General features: G+C 37.2%; 1 protein-coding gene across 14 annotated transcripts in view; it reads right to left on the reverse strand.

The window, feature by feature from the left end:
- The window catches only part of SYNRG (synergin gamma), a 72,941-nt gene that overhangs the window by 36,675 nt on the left and 17,016 nt on the right, over nucleotides 1–19,250 (reverse strand). For 7 of the 14 annotated variants that reach the window (XR_002786835.2, XR_010318383.1, XM_023553487.2 and 4 more), the window contains exons 4-12: nucleotides 15,796–15,926; nucleotides 13,707–13,812; nucleotides 12,864–12,975; nucleotides 8,569–8,871; nucleotides 7,453–7,686; nucleotides 6,253–6,330; nucleotides 4,040–4,236; nucleotides 3,151–3,399; nucleotides 1,773–1,906 (exon numbers count right to left, since the gene is read on the reverse strand). Coding sequence is in view for 12 of the 14 variants with exons in the window: in XM_023553487.2 (XP_023409255.2) it covers nucleotides 1,773–1,906; nucleotides 3,151–3,399; nucleotides 4,040–4,236; nucleotides 6,253–6,330; nucleotides 7,453–7,686; nucleotides 8,569–8,871; nucleotides 12,864–12,975; nucleotides 13,707–13,812; nucleotides 15,796–15,926 (1,544 nt within the window). In the remaining 2 variants the exon portion in view is untranslated. The remainder of the gene's footprint in view (nucleotides 1–1,772; nucleotides 1,907–3,150; nucleotides 3,400–4,039; nucleotides 4,237–6,252; nucleotides 6,331–7,452; nucleotides 7,687–8,568; nucleotides 8,872–12,863; nucleotides 12,976–13,706; nucleotides 13,813–15,795; nucleotides 15,927–19,250) is intronic. The other 7 variants (XM_023553492.2, XM_023553493.2, XM_023553491.2 and 4 more) reach the window with 4 other exon arrangements.

The raw sequence follows: 19,250 nt of genomic DNA on the forward strand, positions 1-19,250 counted from the left end.
GAGGAGGGAGTCAAAGATAAAATCCATGTTTCTGATTTGATGACTGGTTATGGTGATACCATTCACCAAGGCAGGGAACAATGATCTAAAAAATTTTTATTTAACTTTGAGTAGGAAAATAATGAGTTTAATTTTATGCAGGGAATTTGAGATGCGTTGGGTCATTCAGATAGAGATGCCAAGTTAGCAGCAGAATGTATATACTTTTTTTTCAAAGAAAGAGATCTGGGATAGAAATATCTTTATGTTTCTATAAGGTTAGCCTGGTGTAAGCCAAAAGCCCACTACCATCAAGTCAATTCTGACTCACAGCAACCCTACAGGACAGAGTAGAATTGCCCCACAGAGCTTCCAAGGAGTGCCTGGTGGACTCGAAGTGCTGACCTTTTGGTCAGCAGCCATAGCTCTTAACCACTGTGCCACCAGGGTTTCCTAGCCTGGTGTAGAGGTCTTGAAATCCCATTTCTTTACAGTGACATCCATCATGTTTCTTCCATCCCATTGTTGCCAAGTTGATTCCCACTCAGAGTGACTCTATAGGACAGCAGAGAATTGCTCCACAAGGTTTCCAAGTCCATAAATCTTTATGGAAACAGACTGCCATATCTTTGTCTCACGAAGTGGCTGGTGAGTTCGAACCGCCAACCTTTTGGTTAGTAGCCAAGCACTTAACCACTGCGCCACCAGGGCTCTTGTTTCTTCTATATGTCCCTTATATGTGTTTGATGTGTTCTTAAAATCAGGAGCATAATGTCTCTCCCTAATTTGTAATTCTCTATAATCCCACCTCTGAGTTCTTGTTACAGTGGGTATGCAGAAGGTGCTAATTAAAAGATGATCAACTGGTTAAAAAGCAAGAGATGAACCAACTTGCAGAAAAAGGGACATAAAAGAAACAGACTGTGTATCCTGGCAGAAACAAGTTCCAAACATAAAACCAAAGAAATTGATATTGCTTACTCAAAGTCCAGTGTGTTCCACTCTGTGGAAGAAATATCTAAATACTTAAAAAAAAAAAAAAAAAAAGACAGGGAGGTGTTGACAATATACTGAAACAGTTACTGTACCTAAAGGTTAAACTAATACATAAAACATTAGAGATATATTTGTGCAACTGTCTATTCAAACAAACAGAAATCTGAAGGACTAAAAGCCATTGCTCTCAACTTAAATATAAGAGAGACATGAATAAGTAATTATATTTGGATTGCTGAATTATGACTTCTGTGGAAAATTATACTACAAAATATCAGATTATGTTTCCTTGCCCAAAAAGTTTTTCAACAGTTGAAGATCTGGACCCAACACAAGAACATGAAGTCATCATCGCACACATGCACTAAGCTATAATAAATCAGGTTTAGCAAAGGCAAAAAGAAAATACTGGCAAGCGATGAAATGGCAGGAGCTGAAGTTTAAGGTGGACAAAGGAGAGAGAAGTGAGAAGAGTAAAAGTATGAATACCATTGCAGTCAAGTCTATTCTGACTCATAGCAACCCTACAGGACAGAGTAGAACTGCCCCATTATTTCCAAGGAGTGCTCAGTGGATTCGAACTGCCGACCTTTTGTATAGCAGCTGTAGCACTTAACCACTACACCACCAGGGTTTCCAAAAGTATGAATAAAGACAGGATAATCAAGAAAAATTTTAATCAAGAAAAATATTAGAGTAAGGAGTCTCAATTTTCTTCTTATACTTAGTCTTCTCATTGTGCACGTTTCTTTTTTAATTATTAAACACATTGTTAAATATAGTCAATTCTTTTCTACCTGCTTCCATGCTGGGAATTATTTGTTTTTGAAGAAGCAGACACCTCTTGGAAATCACTGAATGAGTCATCAAGGGATCCTGACTTCGAAGCATCTTGAAAATCCTGAAAGTCATCTTCTTCTGGTTTTACCACCTAAGATTATAGGGGACATTTAAGTTGAAAACAACATCAAAGTGATAAAATAGTTAACAACGAATTTCCAACTGTCAACCACAAAGACTGCATTTTAAATTCCCCCATTTAGGTACAACTACCTAATTTCAGAAGAACGCTCTTCTGACATACCATCAACATATGTGCTTAAGGAAAGAATCTTGTATTTTTAGACACTCTCTGGTACAAATGGTAAAAGACTGGTTTAAAGACTGAATCTACACAATTTTTTAATAGCCGAATTGCATTTTCCAGGTTACTGACCAGACCAGACATCAAAAAAAACAAAACAAAAACAACCAAACCCATTGCCATCAAGTTGATTCCAACTTATAGCAATGTTAAGTACTAACAAAACTTCATCTGCCTTACAGAAAAATGAGCTTGTAGTATATTGTTCTGTACCTTAAAACAATGTAATCATGTAACATGGCCATCTTTCTAGGCAGTACATGTAGATCTATCTCATTTATTTTGATGACCTAATAGTTTACCACTGTATGGATGAACCAAAATTTATCTGACCTTTCTCCTGATGGACACTTAGTTGTTTCTAATGTTTTACTCTCACAAACAATGCTACAACAAATATCCTTGCATATCTTTGTTAATTTGAGTTACTAACAGATTCCTAATAGTGTGGCTGCTAGGTCAAAAGACACAGGCATTTAAAATTTTGACAGCTATTGCCAACTCGCCTTCCAAAAAAGCCTGCATGAATAAGCCCTACAGTATATCAGTTACTTTTTCCTACATTTTCACTGACACTAAATATTATAAGTTTGTTTAAATTTTGTTAATCTGAGAAGTGAAAAATAAACTAAGGTACTTTATTTTTAAATTATTATTCTTAATTTTTTTTATTGTGCTTTAAGTGAAAGTTTACAATTCAAGTCAGTTTAAACTAAGGTATTTTTAACTTCAGGCTTGGTGGTTTCCTCAAAACACACAGTCAAAAAATTTATTTTATTAGGTTGAGGTTAAAATATATATTCTATAAAGAACTATAAATTTTTAGCTAAAATTCAAACAGTTTAAGGCTTAAGAAACATCTTTGTTTTTTTAATAATAATAAAGTAAATTTTATATTGTTTGAATACTGTTTATTCTTCATCTCAAGAGTCCATCACAATTCAGCAATATTCTGTATGCCTCCCTGGAAAAAAAGCTGCCCGGATTTACTTTCAAGTATTATTTGGAATATACACAGCTTCTCCACTTACCTGATTTGCAGGGTAAGTTGGCAAGAAGCCACTGGAAGCCTGAGCTGCAGCTCCACCCACTGGTCCAACAAGGTTAATGCCCATGACTGGTTGTCCCAGGTTGAGAGGCATGGAGCCTGCAGGGCCTGAAGGCATCACGGTTGGCTGACTCACTGGGGTAGGAAGAGTCATAGGAAAGCCACTTAAAGTTGGAATAGGAGCCGCCGGGAACTGGTTTAAAGCGTCAGGACTCATGGCAGGAACTCCCCTCTATACAGAATAGGAGGAAAATGGAATCGTTTTGGGGGATGGCAAACCATATACAATCTAAATCTGGCAAACAGAGACCTAAATATAAAACTTGTAGCCCTGGTATGTTTCTACTCTGATTCTCCCAAAACTTATGAATTTGATACCCTCCCTCCTCCCCTCGCCAAAATGTAGCAAATTTAATGTAAAATATAATACTCAACAAAGAAATTGCCAACACATACCAGTTCTGACATTCCCCTCTCTTGACAATTTGGGTTAACTCATCATAATCTAATCATTCAAAATTACTGTATAACATGAGAAAAACTGTTACCAGACTGAGAATACTTGATATTTAAGGAATTTTAACTAAGGACTTCAAAGGACAGCGAGAGTAATTTTACCTATTACTGACTAGCTCTCAAGTTCAGAAGGGATATAGTTAGCCCAGAGGATGTTAATATACTAAACATTCTTTAAACAAAAGAATATTTTGCTAGGATGCACATTATATAAGCTGTGAATTTTTATAGTGTATTCTGAAAATGATCTAAATTTCAGTGTACAGATTTCTACAGCGTTATAGTCAAAAAAGGATTCATACTCTTTCAATTTATATTGAAAAGTTTTTTGACCTAAGTTAAGAAACATTGTCTACCTGTGTTACAGCTATCATGGCCAGAACGGTATAAAGTTCTTCTTTAGTAAGTTTGCCAGGTGTAGTTCGATTAGCTAAGGCCCATATCTGTCCAAGAGTTTCCCTGGGAAGTCCAGATGACATCAGAATAGGATAAAGTTTAGCAGTATCTATTCCAGTTGGAGTCATTGTGGTTTCTAAAATTTTCTTATAGGCATCTATTAAAAGAAAGACCATATTACAAATGTAAACGCATTACAAATGATTGATCTTTTTTATTGTTGCTCTTGCTATACAAAAATAATCTTCAACCTTAAATCAAACTGCTGTAAAGATATCCAAGTGGAAATATCCAGCAGGCAATCAGGGTCTGAAGCTCAGAACAGAGATTGGAACTTGGTCCTAAAGATAAAGACTTAGGGCTGAAGGTACGAGAAAGTCTTTTAATTCAGTAGAAGGTTGTAATGTCAGTAAGACGGGGGGCGGTATAAGCAGATGCTATGTACTTTAAAAGAGAAGAAATCAGAGAGTAATAATGATGGAAACAGTTTGAAAATAGCAGTAAGATGCAGGAGTTATACCAACACCACCTTTTTCCCTGCCCAGAGAATCAGAGGCTGTGAGAGAAAACACTACTGGGGAAGGTGCTATGGAAACAGAACCTTCAGGGAAAGATCTGCTTTTAGTTAAAAGGTGAGGAAGCAGAACAAGTGTTTGAATAAAGAGACAACGGTAGTTTTTCATAAATTGGGGCTTCCAAAGAACACAGCGGGAAAGGCTGTTAGAGGTAGGGTTGCCATGTAAAGTACAGGACACCCACACTGCATGGGACAGACTTACATTAAACAATTATTTGTCGTTTACCTTAAATCCAAATTTAACTGGGCATCCTGTTTACTTATTTGCTAAATGTGACAACCCTAGTTAGAGGAGCTGTTGGGGATGAAAAGTGGGTAGGGTTAAGGCAGACTGAGAAAAATGTTTAAAACACAAACTTTACATCTAGAATTATAAATGTGGAATACAAATTAAGAGGTGGGTCATCAAAACAAACATTTTGGCTAAGAACGTATACACACATATATGTTTGGAGGGAGGATACAGAAAGAAATGTAAGTCAGGAAAAAATGAATAAAACTTAAAAGTACACCAAGATTTAGATTTTTGTTGTTGTTTTTTATTTATCTGGCTTAAAGACAGAGAAGAAGAGGAAAAGATATAAACTGTAAACGGGGAATTGGAATAAAAACCATTATATTTATGTATAATTGAAGACAAATATGGGACTTCAATTATACATAAATATAATGGTTTTTCATCCCCAACAGCTCCTCTAACTAGGGTTGTCACATTTAGCAAATAAGTAAACAGGATGCCCAAATCTATATATATCATATATAGATTATGATATAAACTAGACATTGATGGTTTCTTACATAGAAATTCAGCTATGGGTATCTTGCATAAGTTTTATTAAATCAGCCATGGAGAAGAACGAACTTTAGCATATGACCAACATAGAAAATTGAAGACCTAATGAAAGTTACCTTTAGTTTTGAACAGACTGACAAACAAGTTACAATATGCATATACTATTGCAACAGTCACTAGCCTATGTATACCAATCTTAGCTTAAGTAGACTATTTCCTCACATTTAATTGAGTAATATCACAAAATGTGCGCCTCTGTGATTTTTCTGGCTCAGCAGAAATAATATACAAAGAAAAAAAGTAAATACCACCTTCCAATGTAGAAAAAGATGCCACCTAGTTTTTTACTTCATATAATATCACATGACAAAGAAGTCAGAGTATTTAAAAAAATATAAACTAATCATTAACAGTTGAGAAAAACTGATATTTATTAAACAAATTAGTTTAATGAAATTAATTAAACATTAATGCTATCTGGCAATCTAGTAAATATTTGATAATGTCTCTTAAAGCATGACAAATCCAAGAAAGCTCTTAGAAATAAAAGGATATGATGGTCAATAAAACATTAAAGCAAAACACTTCTCCCGCCTTTATAGTTATTCCCTACAGGAGGTAGCTTAGGAAACACTGGATTTATTTAATTAAGCTTCTGTACTCCTTCAGAAAAAAGTTAAAAGAGAAAAAACTTAAAATTCCTTCTGTATAGTTTTTAACCACGACAGTAAACATTTACAACTACACTTATAAAATCTGAAACAAAATAGGTCAAAAAGGGATCCCGAGCAAGGAACTCTTACCTGGAACCAAGCTCTCATTGTAAATCCAAGGAGGCATTCTGGGCTGAACAGGATCCTGGGAGGGAAATATTCCCACACCTAAAAGACAAGGTGCATTAGGAACAGTCCCTGATGAGTCTAACGGTCTGTGAGGGAGACGAGAAAATCACATCTAGCCATGGTTGTTACAGGAGAGCACTGGCTGGAGACACTTAAAAAAAAAGTCACCAATACAACTAAAATATCTGGTTTCTAAACAACTCTTACACATTAAGTATGCCCTAAAGAATAAACTATATATAGAAAAACTAAAATATACCAAATCAATATTCTAAATCATATGAGGTTTTTATCATCTCATGTGTATTATAAATTAAAGGAAAAAAAAAATGACAGGCACTGGTTTAAAACCATGTATGTATAAAAAATTCAACCGCCCAAGTTTGACTTACAGCTTTTAATACGGCGTCTTCACAAAGTCTGATTTTTAATTTGAATATGACAGCTGCTGCCGTAGATGTATAGGGTTTTTGTTTTGCTTTGTTTTTTTGCACGACACAGTAATTTCTTGGCCAATAAAATATCCTCTAAAAGTTTGCCTCCTGGGCTGCCCACATTTTAATTCCTCTCTATGAGCTGAATTTATAAAATTTGGATCTTTTAGGCTACAGTGCATATGATTTATTTCAGAGAAAAACAAAAAAGCAAACCTGTCACGATCCGACTCACGCTGACCCTCTAGGAGAGAGTAGAACTGCCCTAGAGGGTTTCCAAGGAGCAGCTGGTAGATACCAACTGCCAACCTTTTGGTTAGCAGCCGAGCTCTTAACCACTGTGCCAAAGCAAAACTATATTCTCATTGGTGACTTTTCCAGTTGTAATTTTAACTTCTCAATCTTTATGGAAGAATGGAAATTGTAAGGGGAAAAAAAACACAGTTTTTATAAATTGAGAGGAAAGAATATTTTAAAACAGGAATGATTCTGATTAAGAAAACTGGTTATCAAAATCATTTTTTAAAAAGGCCTAAGAGTGTGCTGAAAGAATTCGGAGCAAAATCTTAGTGGTTAATTAGAGAAAGGGATGCATTAACTTTATTTTAAGCGAGATTTCAACTAGCAAAATCAAGCAGCATTCATATTAAGATTAATGCTTAATATGTTAGCATTTAAGCGACATTTGGTTAAACGAATTTTTTTGCTGAATGTTTCACGAGCTCACCACTCTCTTCAATTGACAGGTTTTGGTCTGAAGTCTTTTCTGCCTCTGCTTTGGTGGCACCACTTATGCATCCATCTACAGCACCCCAGGTACTGGCCGTTAAACTGGGATGGTTCTTACTGGAAGCTGGGCCTAGGGCTTTGTGCTCAACTTCAGAAGTATTTAATTTAATTTGTTCCTGCCCAGATGTACTTATGTCACAAGATACTAGGAGCTTCTCCTCCAAGGAAGGGCCTAAACAAACAGCATGAAGGGTTATTTGTATACAATGCATATCTCTAATCTTTTCCATCATCCATTCCAGCCCCATACTCTCCAGGGAAGGCCCAGCCACATAAAAACTTGAATATAATTAAATCACTGTGTTTGTATAGAACTTGAGAGGCTTCAGAGATTTAGAGGACTTATGCATATGTTCTACTCTGATTCTCAAGAATCTGATGAGAGCGTAGGGAGAATGGTATCGGAGAAGAAGTACTAACTTTGAAATCTGGAGACTTACAAAAGATACAGACACTTCTACAAACTACTGGGAAGACCGCTGGCCAGTAACATCTCTGGGTCTGTTTCCGCATCTCTCAAATGAGAGTTTGGATTAAGTGTGTGTCTCCTCAGATCTCTCCCATCACTATGCTGTATCTCAAGACAGAGTGTATAACTGCACCCATTATTGCACAGCGGAAAAAACTGAGGCGTACAGATGTCTAAAGACTTGTCCAAGGACGAACGACTTCTGACCCCAAATGGTCTGTCACAGAATCAGAGGAGGCACTTTCTAAAGTAGTTTTCCTTGGCTCATTATTCTTCAGAAAATGATACTGATGATGTTCCCAAACAAAAGAGTAATGTCCTTAAGAAATCAGCTTGTTTTGAAAGTTGTAAGGTGGTTTACAAAGTTCCTAACTTAGGACAGCAAAAGTTTTAAATCACTTTTCTAGAACGCGAGGCCCCCAGAATTGAAAAAGCTAGACTTTTATTTTGGCGGAGTTCCAAATACTCATGCAATGCATGTACAGGTTTCTTTACCAACATCGTTACATTATTCTGTTTATATAACAGAAGTAAATTTTCCTAGAATACTGTAAGAACATTTTCATTAACAATGCTAGGAGTTACCTGCTTTCTGTACAATGTGTGAGGCTGAAGCAGTAGAAAAATAAGGAATTTGCCCAGGGATATCAGGTAAGGCAAATGACACTGGAATCTGACCTGGAGGGAGAGGCTGTGTCCCAGCCTTCTGTGTATGCAACTGGCCAACTGGGGTGGTGGGGTGGAAAGACTGAAAAGGCTGGGAAGTGGAAGAAGGCCCACATTTGGGAACTTCAACAGGCCCCTGCATAAAGTCACTGAATTCTTCTTCATCAAGAAAGGCAGGTGATGGGGAGACAGTTATAGTAGAATGAGATGATGTGGGACAATCTGCAAAATGGAAAATGGCAATGAAACACACAGAAATGAAAACCAACAGGGAAAAAGAAATCAAGAGGTAGTACAATTTCAAAAGAATATACTGAAATATGAATAGTGGAGGTGAACAAGAAATAACACAAGTAACCACAGTCAAATGGAATTACATAATGGGTGCAAAAACACTGTGATATCTATTTATACGCAACTTTGTCTTTTTAAAAAGAGGTTTTATAGCTATTTTGCATTCACTTAAAAAATAAACAACAAAAAAACTTCCATAAAACTCAAAATTTCTTCCCTTCTTTGATTTGGTTAGAACTAATTTTTCTTTCTGACTGAAACCAATAATAATTTATATCAAAGTGGTGATTACTTTTGAAACCCAAATGATCTGTTTATCTGGATGATAAAAACAGATGTAAGAAAACCTATTTATATACTGCTGAACACATTACAGATTGGACAAATAAATACTCCAATGTTTAAACTTCACTCTGACAGTAAGGAAGAATGCATAATACAAACTTGTAGTTTCTGACACATCATGCCTGATCCATACACTTGGCATAAATCACAACATAAGGAATGAAAATTACAAAAGATAACAAGAACATTAAATATATTACCAAGGTGATATTTCCTTGTGAAAAGCATAAAAATTGGGAGACCATAAAGTACTAAAGCAAACAATTCAACAACCCATTTATGAAAGTTAACCTCGACCAATGGCTATGTTTGAAAACATCACTATGGTTTTTATATTGTTAAATGTGAGATTCATTTATGTAATAAACCTGGTCCACTACATTTGACAAGAGGTTCATTAACAATATTATTGTTATTTCTTCACATTTTAACTACTTTGAATTGCTTTAATATTTATTAAAGACTAATGTCACAGGAGAGTGGTCCAGGTGGCGTAAGCAGTTGACTGGCTGCTAACCTAAAGACTGGCAGTTTGAACCCACCCAGCAGCACCTCGAAACAAAGCCCTGGCAAACCGCTTCCATAAAGATTAAAAACCAAAAACCAAACCTGTTGCCTTCAAGTCAATTCCAACTCACGTGACCCCATGTGTTAAAGAGTAGAACTGCTCAATAGGGTTTTCTTGGCTGTATTATTTATGGAAGCAGATCGCCAGGCCTTTTTTCTGTGGCACTGCTGAGTGGGGTCAAACCACCAACCTGCAAGTTAGTAATTGAGTACGAACTGTTTGTACCACTTGGGGACCTTTCCCTAAAGATTTCAGCCAAGAAAACCCTATGGAGCAGTTCTACTCCGTAATATACAGTGTCCTCATGAGTCAGAATCGACTCAGTGGCAACGGGTTTTAATGTCACAAGGTGTGGTCTTTATAAAAAAAAAAAAAAAAAAGGCTTTCATCTGAAAATGAGGACACTACATGCTTACTACCTCTCTTTTGGATCAATAAAATAAAAGCTGTAAACGTTTAAAATTCTATGAAAGACACATAATGAATATTCAAATTATTGCCTTAATTTTTTTGTTAAAAAGAAAAAGCCTTCTTGGACCAGCACTAGCACAAAGTAGAAGTAATGGAAATCTGAGCTCTACTTTGGATGTTTTTAAAAGACATAATGGACCTTGCCTATATTAGCAGTAAGGCTGCAAAGGCTCAACCACTGTTTCTTTATATTTGTCTGGAATTACATTCGTTCTATGTGGTATATATTTTGGCTCATAAAGTCTCACAGCTATGTATATGATTAATAAAAATCATTAAAATTACGTCATAAATACAGTTTGTATATTAAGTGTTTTAGAAAAAACATCCTTTGGGGAAAATGAAAAGATACCCTTTGGTAGTGTAAAGGTTGGAAACTGTTTTTATAGACTGTACTTTGGGTCTAGGTTTAAGATCCTAACTGAAGAGGCACTGGAAACTCCTAGGCTTGCTTTAGAAACATTTTTTTCTGACTTAGCATGAAGCAGTTAACTAGAAACTGTTAACTGTACACACGTTGACTGAACTCATCAGATTGTCTGAACATCAAAACACCACTGCATTATTTAACAATGAGGAATATTCATTATTAAACTATAGCTGGCTGTCCAAAAAGGGCATTTTATGTAGACTGAGGAGCCCTTGGGTGGAGAAAATGGTTAAGCACTTGACTACTAGCTGAAAGGCTGACAGTTCAATCCCACCCAGAGGCACCACAGAAGACAAGCCTGGCGACTGGCTTCTAAAAGCACACAGTCTTGAAGACCCTATGGAGCAGTTCTCTGCACACATGGGATAGCGGTGAGTTAGAATCAATTTGACAGCAACTAACAACAATATGAATTGATCAATGGTTGACCTAACAATGGCCATTGTCTCTGCCTTCTTCTCCTTTTTCTTGGTTCTATGCAAGGTCCAGTTTTAGTATTAACTTCCAATATATATATTTAAACTATATCTTGACTAGTTATACAGTTTATAATTTTCATTTTTAGATGGTTTTTCTGTCTGAACTCAATCTGGTTGTTAAGGCCCATTCCGTTTTCAATCTCAGTATATTTTTATTTGGGGGCATAGTTTTGGAATCAGAATCTGGGACCATAATCTAACAAACAAAATTAAGAGGACAGCGTGAAACCATCCCAGAAAATCAAGAATGTGGTTATCAATGTGGGTGCCAATTATTCTCTCCTGATAGTGCTTGTAAAAGGTATTACAATAAAGGGTTTAAGATAAAATGTATTAATATAATCTGTACCAGTAAAAGACACTAGTTTCTTGGTTGACTGAATAATCTATGCAAACTGTTTGCCTAGTAATGGTACGTTACTCTTGATATTAGTTGAGAATAAAATGTGAAAATATTGAATTGTTTTAAAAAAGGATGTGGTAACCATTACACAAAAACAAGACTCATTTCGACTACCAAATGTATAAAACAAAACAAAAAAAATCCCTTCACCGTGCTCTAAAAGCAGGTACTTTTTTTGTTTTTCCGATGGTAAAAAGTACATAGAAATGTGTTAGAGAAACTAAAATTTCATGAGGAGCATTACTACTCCTGAGACTTTTTTTTAATGGTCCATTTTAATCACATTGAATAATAAAATCTTAGCTAGCTCATAAAAAGTAAAATTAATTTGAAATAATAAAAATGAAATGGTAAACTCCTTTATTACATTTGCTTTGAGATAATAGTTTTTTTTTTTTTTTACTAATGTTAACATACTCATTGATAAAGAGATTTACAGCTCAAGTTGTCATACTGACATTTAACTCTTAGGCAAAGAGAGTTTTTTTTCCCCCTCCCAAGACATTTATCCAGGCCACAGCTCTGAACTCTTTCATGACTGAATTTTTTTTTTTTAAATTTTTTGGTGATGCCATGTTTCTTCACTAACGGGATGGATGCTGAATCACTACTGGTAGATTTTTATTATTTGAAAAAATGAGGTGCCAATTGCAAGTGGGCAATACTGGTCCCATGTTCCATGAAGCATATCACACACGCAGTACCTATCCGTCCCATGGCCCAGAAGTGCATCACAAACTGCTTTCACCCCCAAAACATTTACCTGAATATTTCAGAATGTCAGCAACTGTACCTTCCCAATAACACAGAGGAAAAAGTAACATCCTTGCACGCCTTATCTTGCTGTTACAGAAGTCAAAAGACACGATCACTCCTCCGGGAAGCATTCCCTATACAGATGGCTCTCAACACTCAGATGTAGTGCAGACCAACTTCCTTATTTTTTAGGCAGTTGCACCAGTGTCTGCCATGACGCCAGAATGTACTAAAATGGCTCAAACACCTGCCAATAAACCTCCAGGGGTGGAAAATATAGCTGGAGCATATATGTGCCATCCCTTGTTAAAGAGTTAACTCACTGTAAATTTTAAACCATCCAAATTTGCACTTAGCTAGAAGGAAGAGTTCAGCTCTGACTCTTAACACATACAATGGTCAGTTACTGCGACTATAAATCACTTTTAAAGAAAAGAAAATTTTAACATCTCTTAAAATTAAAACTACCTGGTTTCTTGGGGTGTGATGCTGGAGTGGGGTGCATCTTAGCATCTCTGGAAAACCCATCTAAGTTTCCTTTTATGGCTTCCAAGGCATCATCTCTACTCTTCTCTCCTGTCTAAGAAACAACAAAAATATGTACGTTCATTCACTTTTTTTGCTTCCTTGAAAACCTCCCCAATTAAAAGTAGAGAGATTAGTGTATTTCCAACATTTTTGCCAAAATGATTTCCCAAGTCAAAAAGGCACTGATAAATGTACAAAGCAAATGTATAAAAGGATACTCCATTGAAAATAAAAAATTAAAAGTCTTATTTATAAATGCTTTATGATAGTGCTACTAAATATTAAGTATCCTGAATTAAGAGAAATGCATTTTCGTATCAGCAAATTTAGGATTAAGGAACCCTGGTGCCTAGTAGTTAAGCGCTTGGCTGCTAACCAAAAGGTGGGCAGTTCGAACCCACCATCTGCTCTCCAGGAGAAAGATATGGCAATCTGCTTCCACAAAGGTTACAGCCTTGGAAACCCTACAGGGCAGTTCTACTCTGTCCTATAGGGTTGCTGCAGGTTCTCTCTGAGTTGGAATCCACTCAACGGCACACACAAGTTTAGGATTAATGGTTCCCAAGTAAAGATTATGAATATTGCCATAGTAATAAGGAGCTGAGAAGATAACGGCTGATATCCTACTCCTCAGCAATAGAGCATCTTTACAGAAAAAGGAAAATTTTTCAGTTCAGGACACGACAAACCAAAACGAATCAACCACAGCCTCAGCTTGGGCTGCTATCTCAGCAACAAAAAAGGAGAAGAGGCATGTTTGCGGGGACGGCATGGATACATTACCTTGGGTTTCACACTACTGAGAAGTCTGAGCTTTTGTTTCTGCTCTTCAAACTGACGTCTTTTTCTTTCTTCTTCTAAGAGTTTTTGCTGCTGTTCAAATCGTTTTCTATAAGAAAAAGAATCTGGTGAAGAACCACCTCCGGGGATTATCAACTATGCTATACTCATTTTGCATTTGTTGATCTATGAACTCACTCCACTGCTATTATATCTAATTTTGTTCTAATGAGAATCCTATTTTCCCACTATATTAATCTCAAAATATTTGAAATGAGTCTAAACATGTTCTACCTAAGTAATACATATGAATTTATTTCCTGTCTAATTTGCCAGGGGAGGAGACAACTTTTTTCATGTAAAAGTATTCTCAAAATCAGATAGGCAAGCAGACAAACATAAAGACACTCTTTGCTCTGCATATAAAAAAGAAACTTCCACTTGGGAAGGTGGTGTCATCTGGAAGAAAGAACAACGATCTGGAACCAGAAGGCCTGCATTTAGTTCCAGCCTTTGTCAGTAACTGTGTAGCGTTGTGTTATGGATTGAATTGTGTCCCCCTGGAATACATGTTGGAGTCCTAACCCCTATAAATGTGGATGTAGTCTCATTTGGGAATAAGGTTTTCTTTGTTATGTTAATGAGACCGTATCAGTGTAGGGTGTATCTTAAATCAATCATTGTTGAGATATAAAAGGAGCAGAGTAGGCACCAAAAACCAAACCTGCTGCCGTCAAGGTGATCCCAACTCATAGTGACCCTATAGGACAGAGAAGAACTGCCCTTGGAGTTTCCAAGGGGCGCCTGGTGAATTCGAACTGCTGACCTTTTGATTAGCAGCCACAGCACTTAACCACTACACCACGAGGGTTTCCCGAGTAGGCACAGAATAGGGGAAAGACAGATGCCATGTGGAGATCTCCAAGGAACGCTAAGAAGAATGTTAGAGAAGCTGAGACAGGGATTTTCCCCCACTCTGGACAGAGCCGAAATCCTGAATTCTGGCTTCTGGCTGCCTAAACTGTGAGAAAATAAGTTTCTGATCTTCAAACTACCCACTTGTGGTATTTCTGTTATAGTAGCTGTCTTAGTTATCCAGTGCTGCTGTAACAGAAATACCAAAAATGGATGGCCTTAACAAACAGAAATTTATTCTCTCACAGTCTAGGGGGCTAGAAGTCTGAATTCAGGTCGCCAGTTCCAGGGGAAGGCTTTCCCTCTCTGTCTGCTGTGAGGGAAGGTCCTTGTCATCGATCCTTCCCCAGTCAAGGAGCTTCTCAACGCAGAGACCCTGGGTCAAAAGGACACGCTATTCTCCTGTCTCTTGTTTCTTGGTGGTATGAGGGCACCCTGTCTCTCTGCTTGCTTCTTTCTTTTATATCTCAAAAGAGATTGATTTAAGAAACAATCTAATCCTGTAGATTGAGTCCTACCTCATTAACATAACTGCCTCTAACCCTGCCTCATTAACATCAGAGGTAGGATTTACAACACACAGGAAAATCGCATCAGATAATGAAACTGTGGACAATCACACAATACTGGAAATCATGCCCCAACCAAGTTGACACACATTTTGGGGGGACACAATTCAATCTATAACAGTAGCACTAAGAAGCTTAATACACCTTAGTTGACAAGTTGCTTCATTTCTTTGGACCTCATTTGCCCAGATGTAAAGTAAACCAAACCAAACCGGGTGCCACCGGGTCAGTTCTGACTCGTGGCGATCCTGTACGTTACAGAACGGGACTGCTCCACAGACTCTTCTCGGCTGTAATCCTCCTGGAAGGAGTTCACCCGGTCTTTCTTCCACTGAGCCACTCAGTGGGTCGGAACCGCCAATCTTTAGGTTAGCAGCCGACTGCAAACCGCTTAAGCCACCCACGCTCTTATACAAGTAAAATAGGGTTGAATAAGAGCATCTATAGGGTCTCTTCTGGCTCTAAACTTACAGTAAAAGTATTTTCAACATTTTGAAAGGCAACTTGACTGTTCTGGTATTCAAATCTGCATTAGAGAATATTTGACAAGTTTTAAAATAACTGTTCTCATGTATCTTTGTTATCCTTGAACCCTAGAGGTCTCTTACTGCTGCTCTTCTGCAAACTGCTTCTGCATGTCCGGAGTGTACTGTGGGCCTGGGGGATGCATTCCCAGGAATGGCGCTTGTCCCATGTAAGGCATTCCTGCTGCTGGCATTGGTCCCATTGGTATCCCTGCCTAGAAGAAACAAACGAAAGCTTAAAAAACAAAATTTCTCCTTTTAATTATCACAAAGAAAAACTGTAACTTCCATTAATTCTTAATTTTTTTAAATTTGTGAACTATACTAATGCATTCTTATAAAAGATTCAAAGATCATAGGCTTCTCTTAACATCTCCTTCACTTCCATTCCTTTTGTGTTCTCAGAGGTAACACTGCTAACTATCTAGGGCGGGGTGTGTGTGTGTGTAAAATCTTTCAGGCTGTGTGTGTATGCAAACATGCACGCACAATTTATACTCCTATGAGCTCACTAATCCATATTCTTTGAGAATAGGCATCATATCTTAACTATCTCTGTAATTTCAAGAATAGCTGAGAACATGACTTACAGTAGTCATTCTACAAAAAGAATTAAACCTGATTTTCCAGTCTGTTTGATCAGATAATGAATGTTTTGATGTTCGTTATTACAGGCTTAATACCTAAACTTCTATAAAAAACAAAATATACTTAATCAACAATAAGTGATATATCAATACAATAGTATAAAACTTTCTGAAGTGTCCAGAAATAAGAACAGTGTAACACAATAGCTAATCACAAAATCGAATACTATAATGATGATAGCAATGACAATGGCTAACTCAGTGAGTGAAAACTCCCCTACTCCTCAGTCTCCCCCCTGAAAGGTCTCCCTTCTGCCACTGACTGAAACTGGCTATCCTCTGAACCCCTCTCATTTGGAGGTTGCTGCTGCTTCAACATTCTTTGTAGGTGGGGAATGAGCCCCTTTCCTTCTTATAACCTTGTCTCCTCTCTCTTCCTTCCAAAACCTGGGATACATTTAATTTCTTGTTACTGGATTTTTTTATCCTACCCTGTTCATGTCGTCTACTGACTCTCAACTCCCTCTCTCTTCAACTGACGTCTTCGGAACTCAGCTATCTTCCATTCTATCCTTAAACTGTTCTTGGTGATGTTGACAATCATGTAGATGACTCATCTAACACTGTGGCCTCTCAGGTCTAGATCTCCTCACCATAATCATGCCCGACATACCAATGCAGCTTTCCATGGTCACAGTGTATCCTCAGTCTTTTCAGTACCAGTAACTGCATCATCTCCAAAATCTTGATTTTAAGAATCCCGCCACTTGAGCATTACCTCCTATCCTTCCGGTTCATCTACTCCAGCAATTCTCTTCCCTCGTTAATACCTGCCATCTATTAATCTTACCACTTTTCCCACCATCCGTCACCCTCATCACGTCCTCACTTCTCTTCCCGTCCAGCTTAGATTCCAGGGTTCAATATTATAATGCTCTTGTAAATATCCTTAACTCCCTTATCTCTCATTCCTCAGTATGGTCTCCTGGGAAACCTCATCCTCGGTTAGAGTCAACTAATCACCTTCTCTTATGCTTATATCCAAACAGCTGAACCTTGCTGGTAAGAAAAACACTGGTGATTTGCTTTAAATTCTTGATTACAAATCTCAAACTGATCCTTAACGTAGTCCAGTCTATACCATAGTCCTATGTAAGGTTTTAATTCTTTGAAATGTGTTGAGGTTTGTTATGGCCCATTATATGGTCAATTTTTATAAATATTCCATGTCTGCTTAAAAAGAAGACATATTTTTTGCAGTTGTCGGGAACAGCATGCTCTTATACGTCCATTAGTCAAGTTTGTGAAGAAGGTTGTTCAAACCTAAATCTTTACTGATTGTAGATTTGTCTGTTTCTCCTTAACATTCTGCCAATTTTTACTTTATACATTTTCAGGCCAGGTTATTAGGTGCATACAAATTTGGAACTGTTATATCTTTTGGGGGGAGTGTAGCCTTTTATCAATGATGAAAGACCCTCCTTACTTCTAGGCTTTTTAAGGATTTTTGCCTTAAAATCTATTTTGTCTGATTTTACTATTGCTATGCCAGCTTTTTTTGTTAATATTTATATTGTGTATTTTTCCCTATCCCTTTACTTTAAACAGTTATGATTAAGTTCACATATGTACAGGTGATGATAGCTAGCTCATGAATGGATGACAGTGATTCAAAGGTGCCATCCCTTTTAAGATGCAGTCTGTCTTCAGGTGTGTTAACATGTGAGAAAAATGGTCATTTTAGAATCAATGGAATATGGTAGTAAGTGGACAGGGAGGGAGTCAAACTCATGCCTAGCCACTCTAACGCCCATGTATGCTAAGGTATATTGCCTCATGTAAGTGGTATATAGAAAGCATACACCCACCATGTACAATCAGTATTTTAAGTCTCTGGGACATTGATTTCCTTATTGAAAATCAATCAAATGGCTTCTGATTATGATTTAATTTCCCATTTGGCTTGAGAGAGAATGCATCCATCATGTGGACATGAGTATTTCTGTTCCCCCGAAGAGTTGTCCATATTTACCTTCTCCATTTTCTTACCTTCCATTTAATTCTTCAGTCCATTCTAACTTGGCTTTGACCCCCTTCTCACCACTCCATCAAAATTGCATTGCTTTCATCAAAGTCACCAGTGAGTTGCTAAATCCAATGGATAATGTACTAACTGTTCATCAATAAGGAAATGCTGGTAAATCTATAGTATGAAATATTATTCAGCCATTAAAAAACTCAATATAGTTTTATATGCACTGTGATAGACGTGTGCTTTCAAGAGTATTTCTGTTCTCTTCTTTCCAGTCACACGGGAGGATTGCACTTTCTGCCCCACTGAGGTTAGGCGTGGCCTTGTAGCTTGCTTTACCCAGTGACCTACTTCCCTGCAGCAGTTACCAAAGTTAACTACTTGCTTTCTCTTAAAACTTCCTCTTTTCTTGGCTTTAATGGCATATTTTTCGTGCTGCTTTCTTTTATTTATTTCCCTCACTTACGTTGCTGCTCCTCTTCGATATCCTCTACTGGCAACTTACTTACTGAGATTTAAATGTTGAAATCTTGAAGGCTCTATTTTCTCTGTCTACAGTCTTCCTTGATGTTCCCATTTACACCTCTGGCATCAATTGCCTCTATATGCTGATGACTTCCAAACCTATAATCTTCAACCCAGAGTGACACATGTGAGTTCTAGGTCAATTTATTAAATTGCTTCTGGACAGCTCCACTTGAATGTCATTATGTATCACCAAACAATCTCCTCCAGTGTTTAATTTATTAACAGCACCACCAGTTTGTTGCTCATGCAGAAAACTGGGAGTCAGCTTGATCCCACTGTCTCCTTTACTTCCAATATCCAATCACTCAGCAAGTCCTATTGATTTTGTTTCTGAAGTAGTTCTCAAAAACACCCATCTCTCCATCCCTCTGCCACCACCCTAATTTAAGTCA

The sequence above is a fragment of the Loxodonta africana genome, chromosome 18 (assembly GCF_030014295.1).
Source record: "Loxodonta africana isolate mLoxAfr1 chromosome 18, mLoxAfr1.hap2, whole genome shotgun sequence".
Taxonomy (NCBI): Eukaryota; Metazoa; Chordata; class Mammalia; order Proboscidea; family Elephantidae; genus Loxodonta; species Loxodonta africana.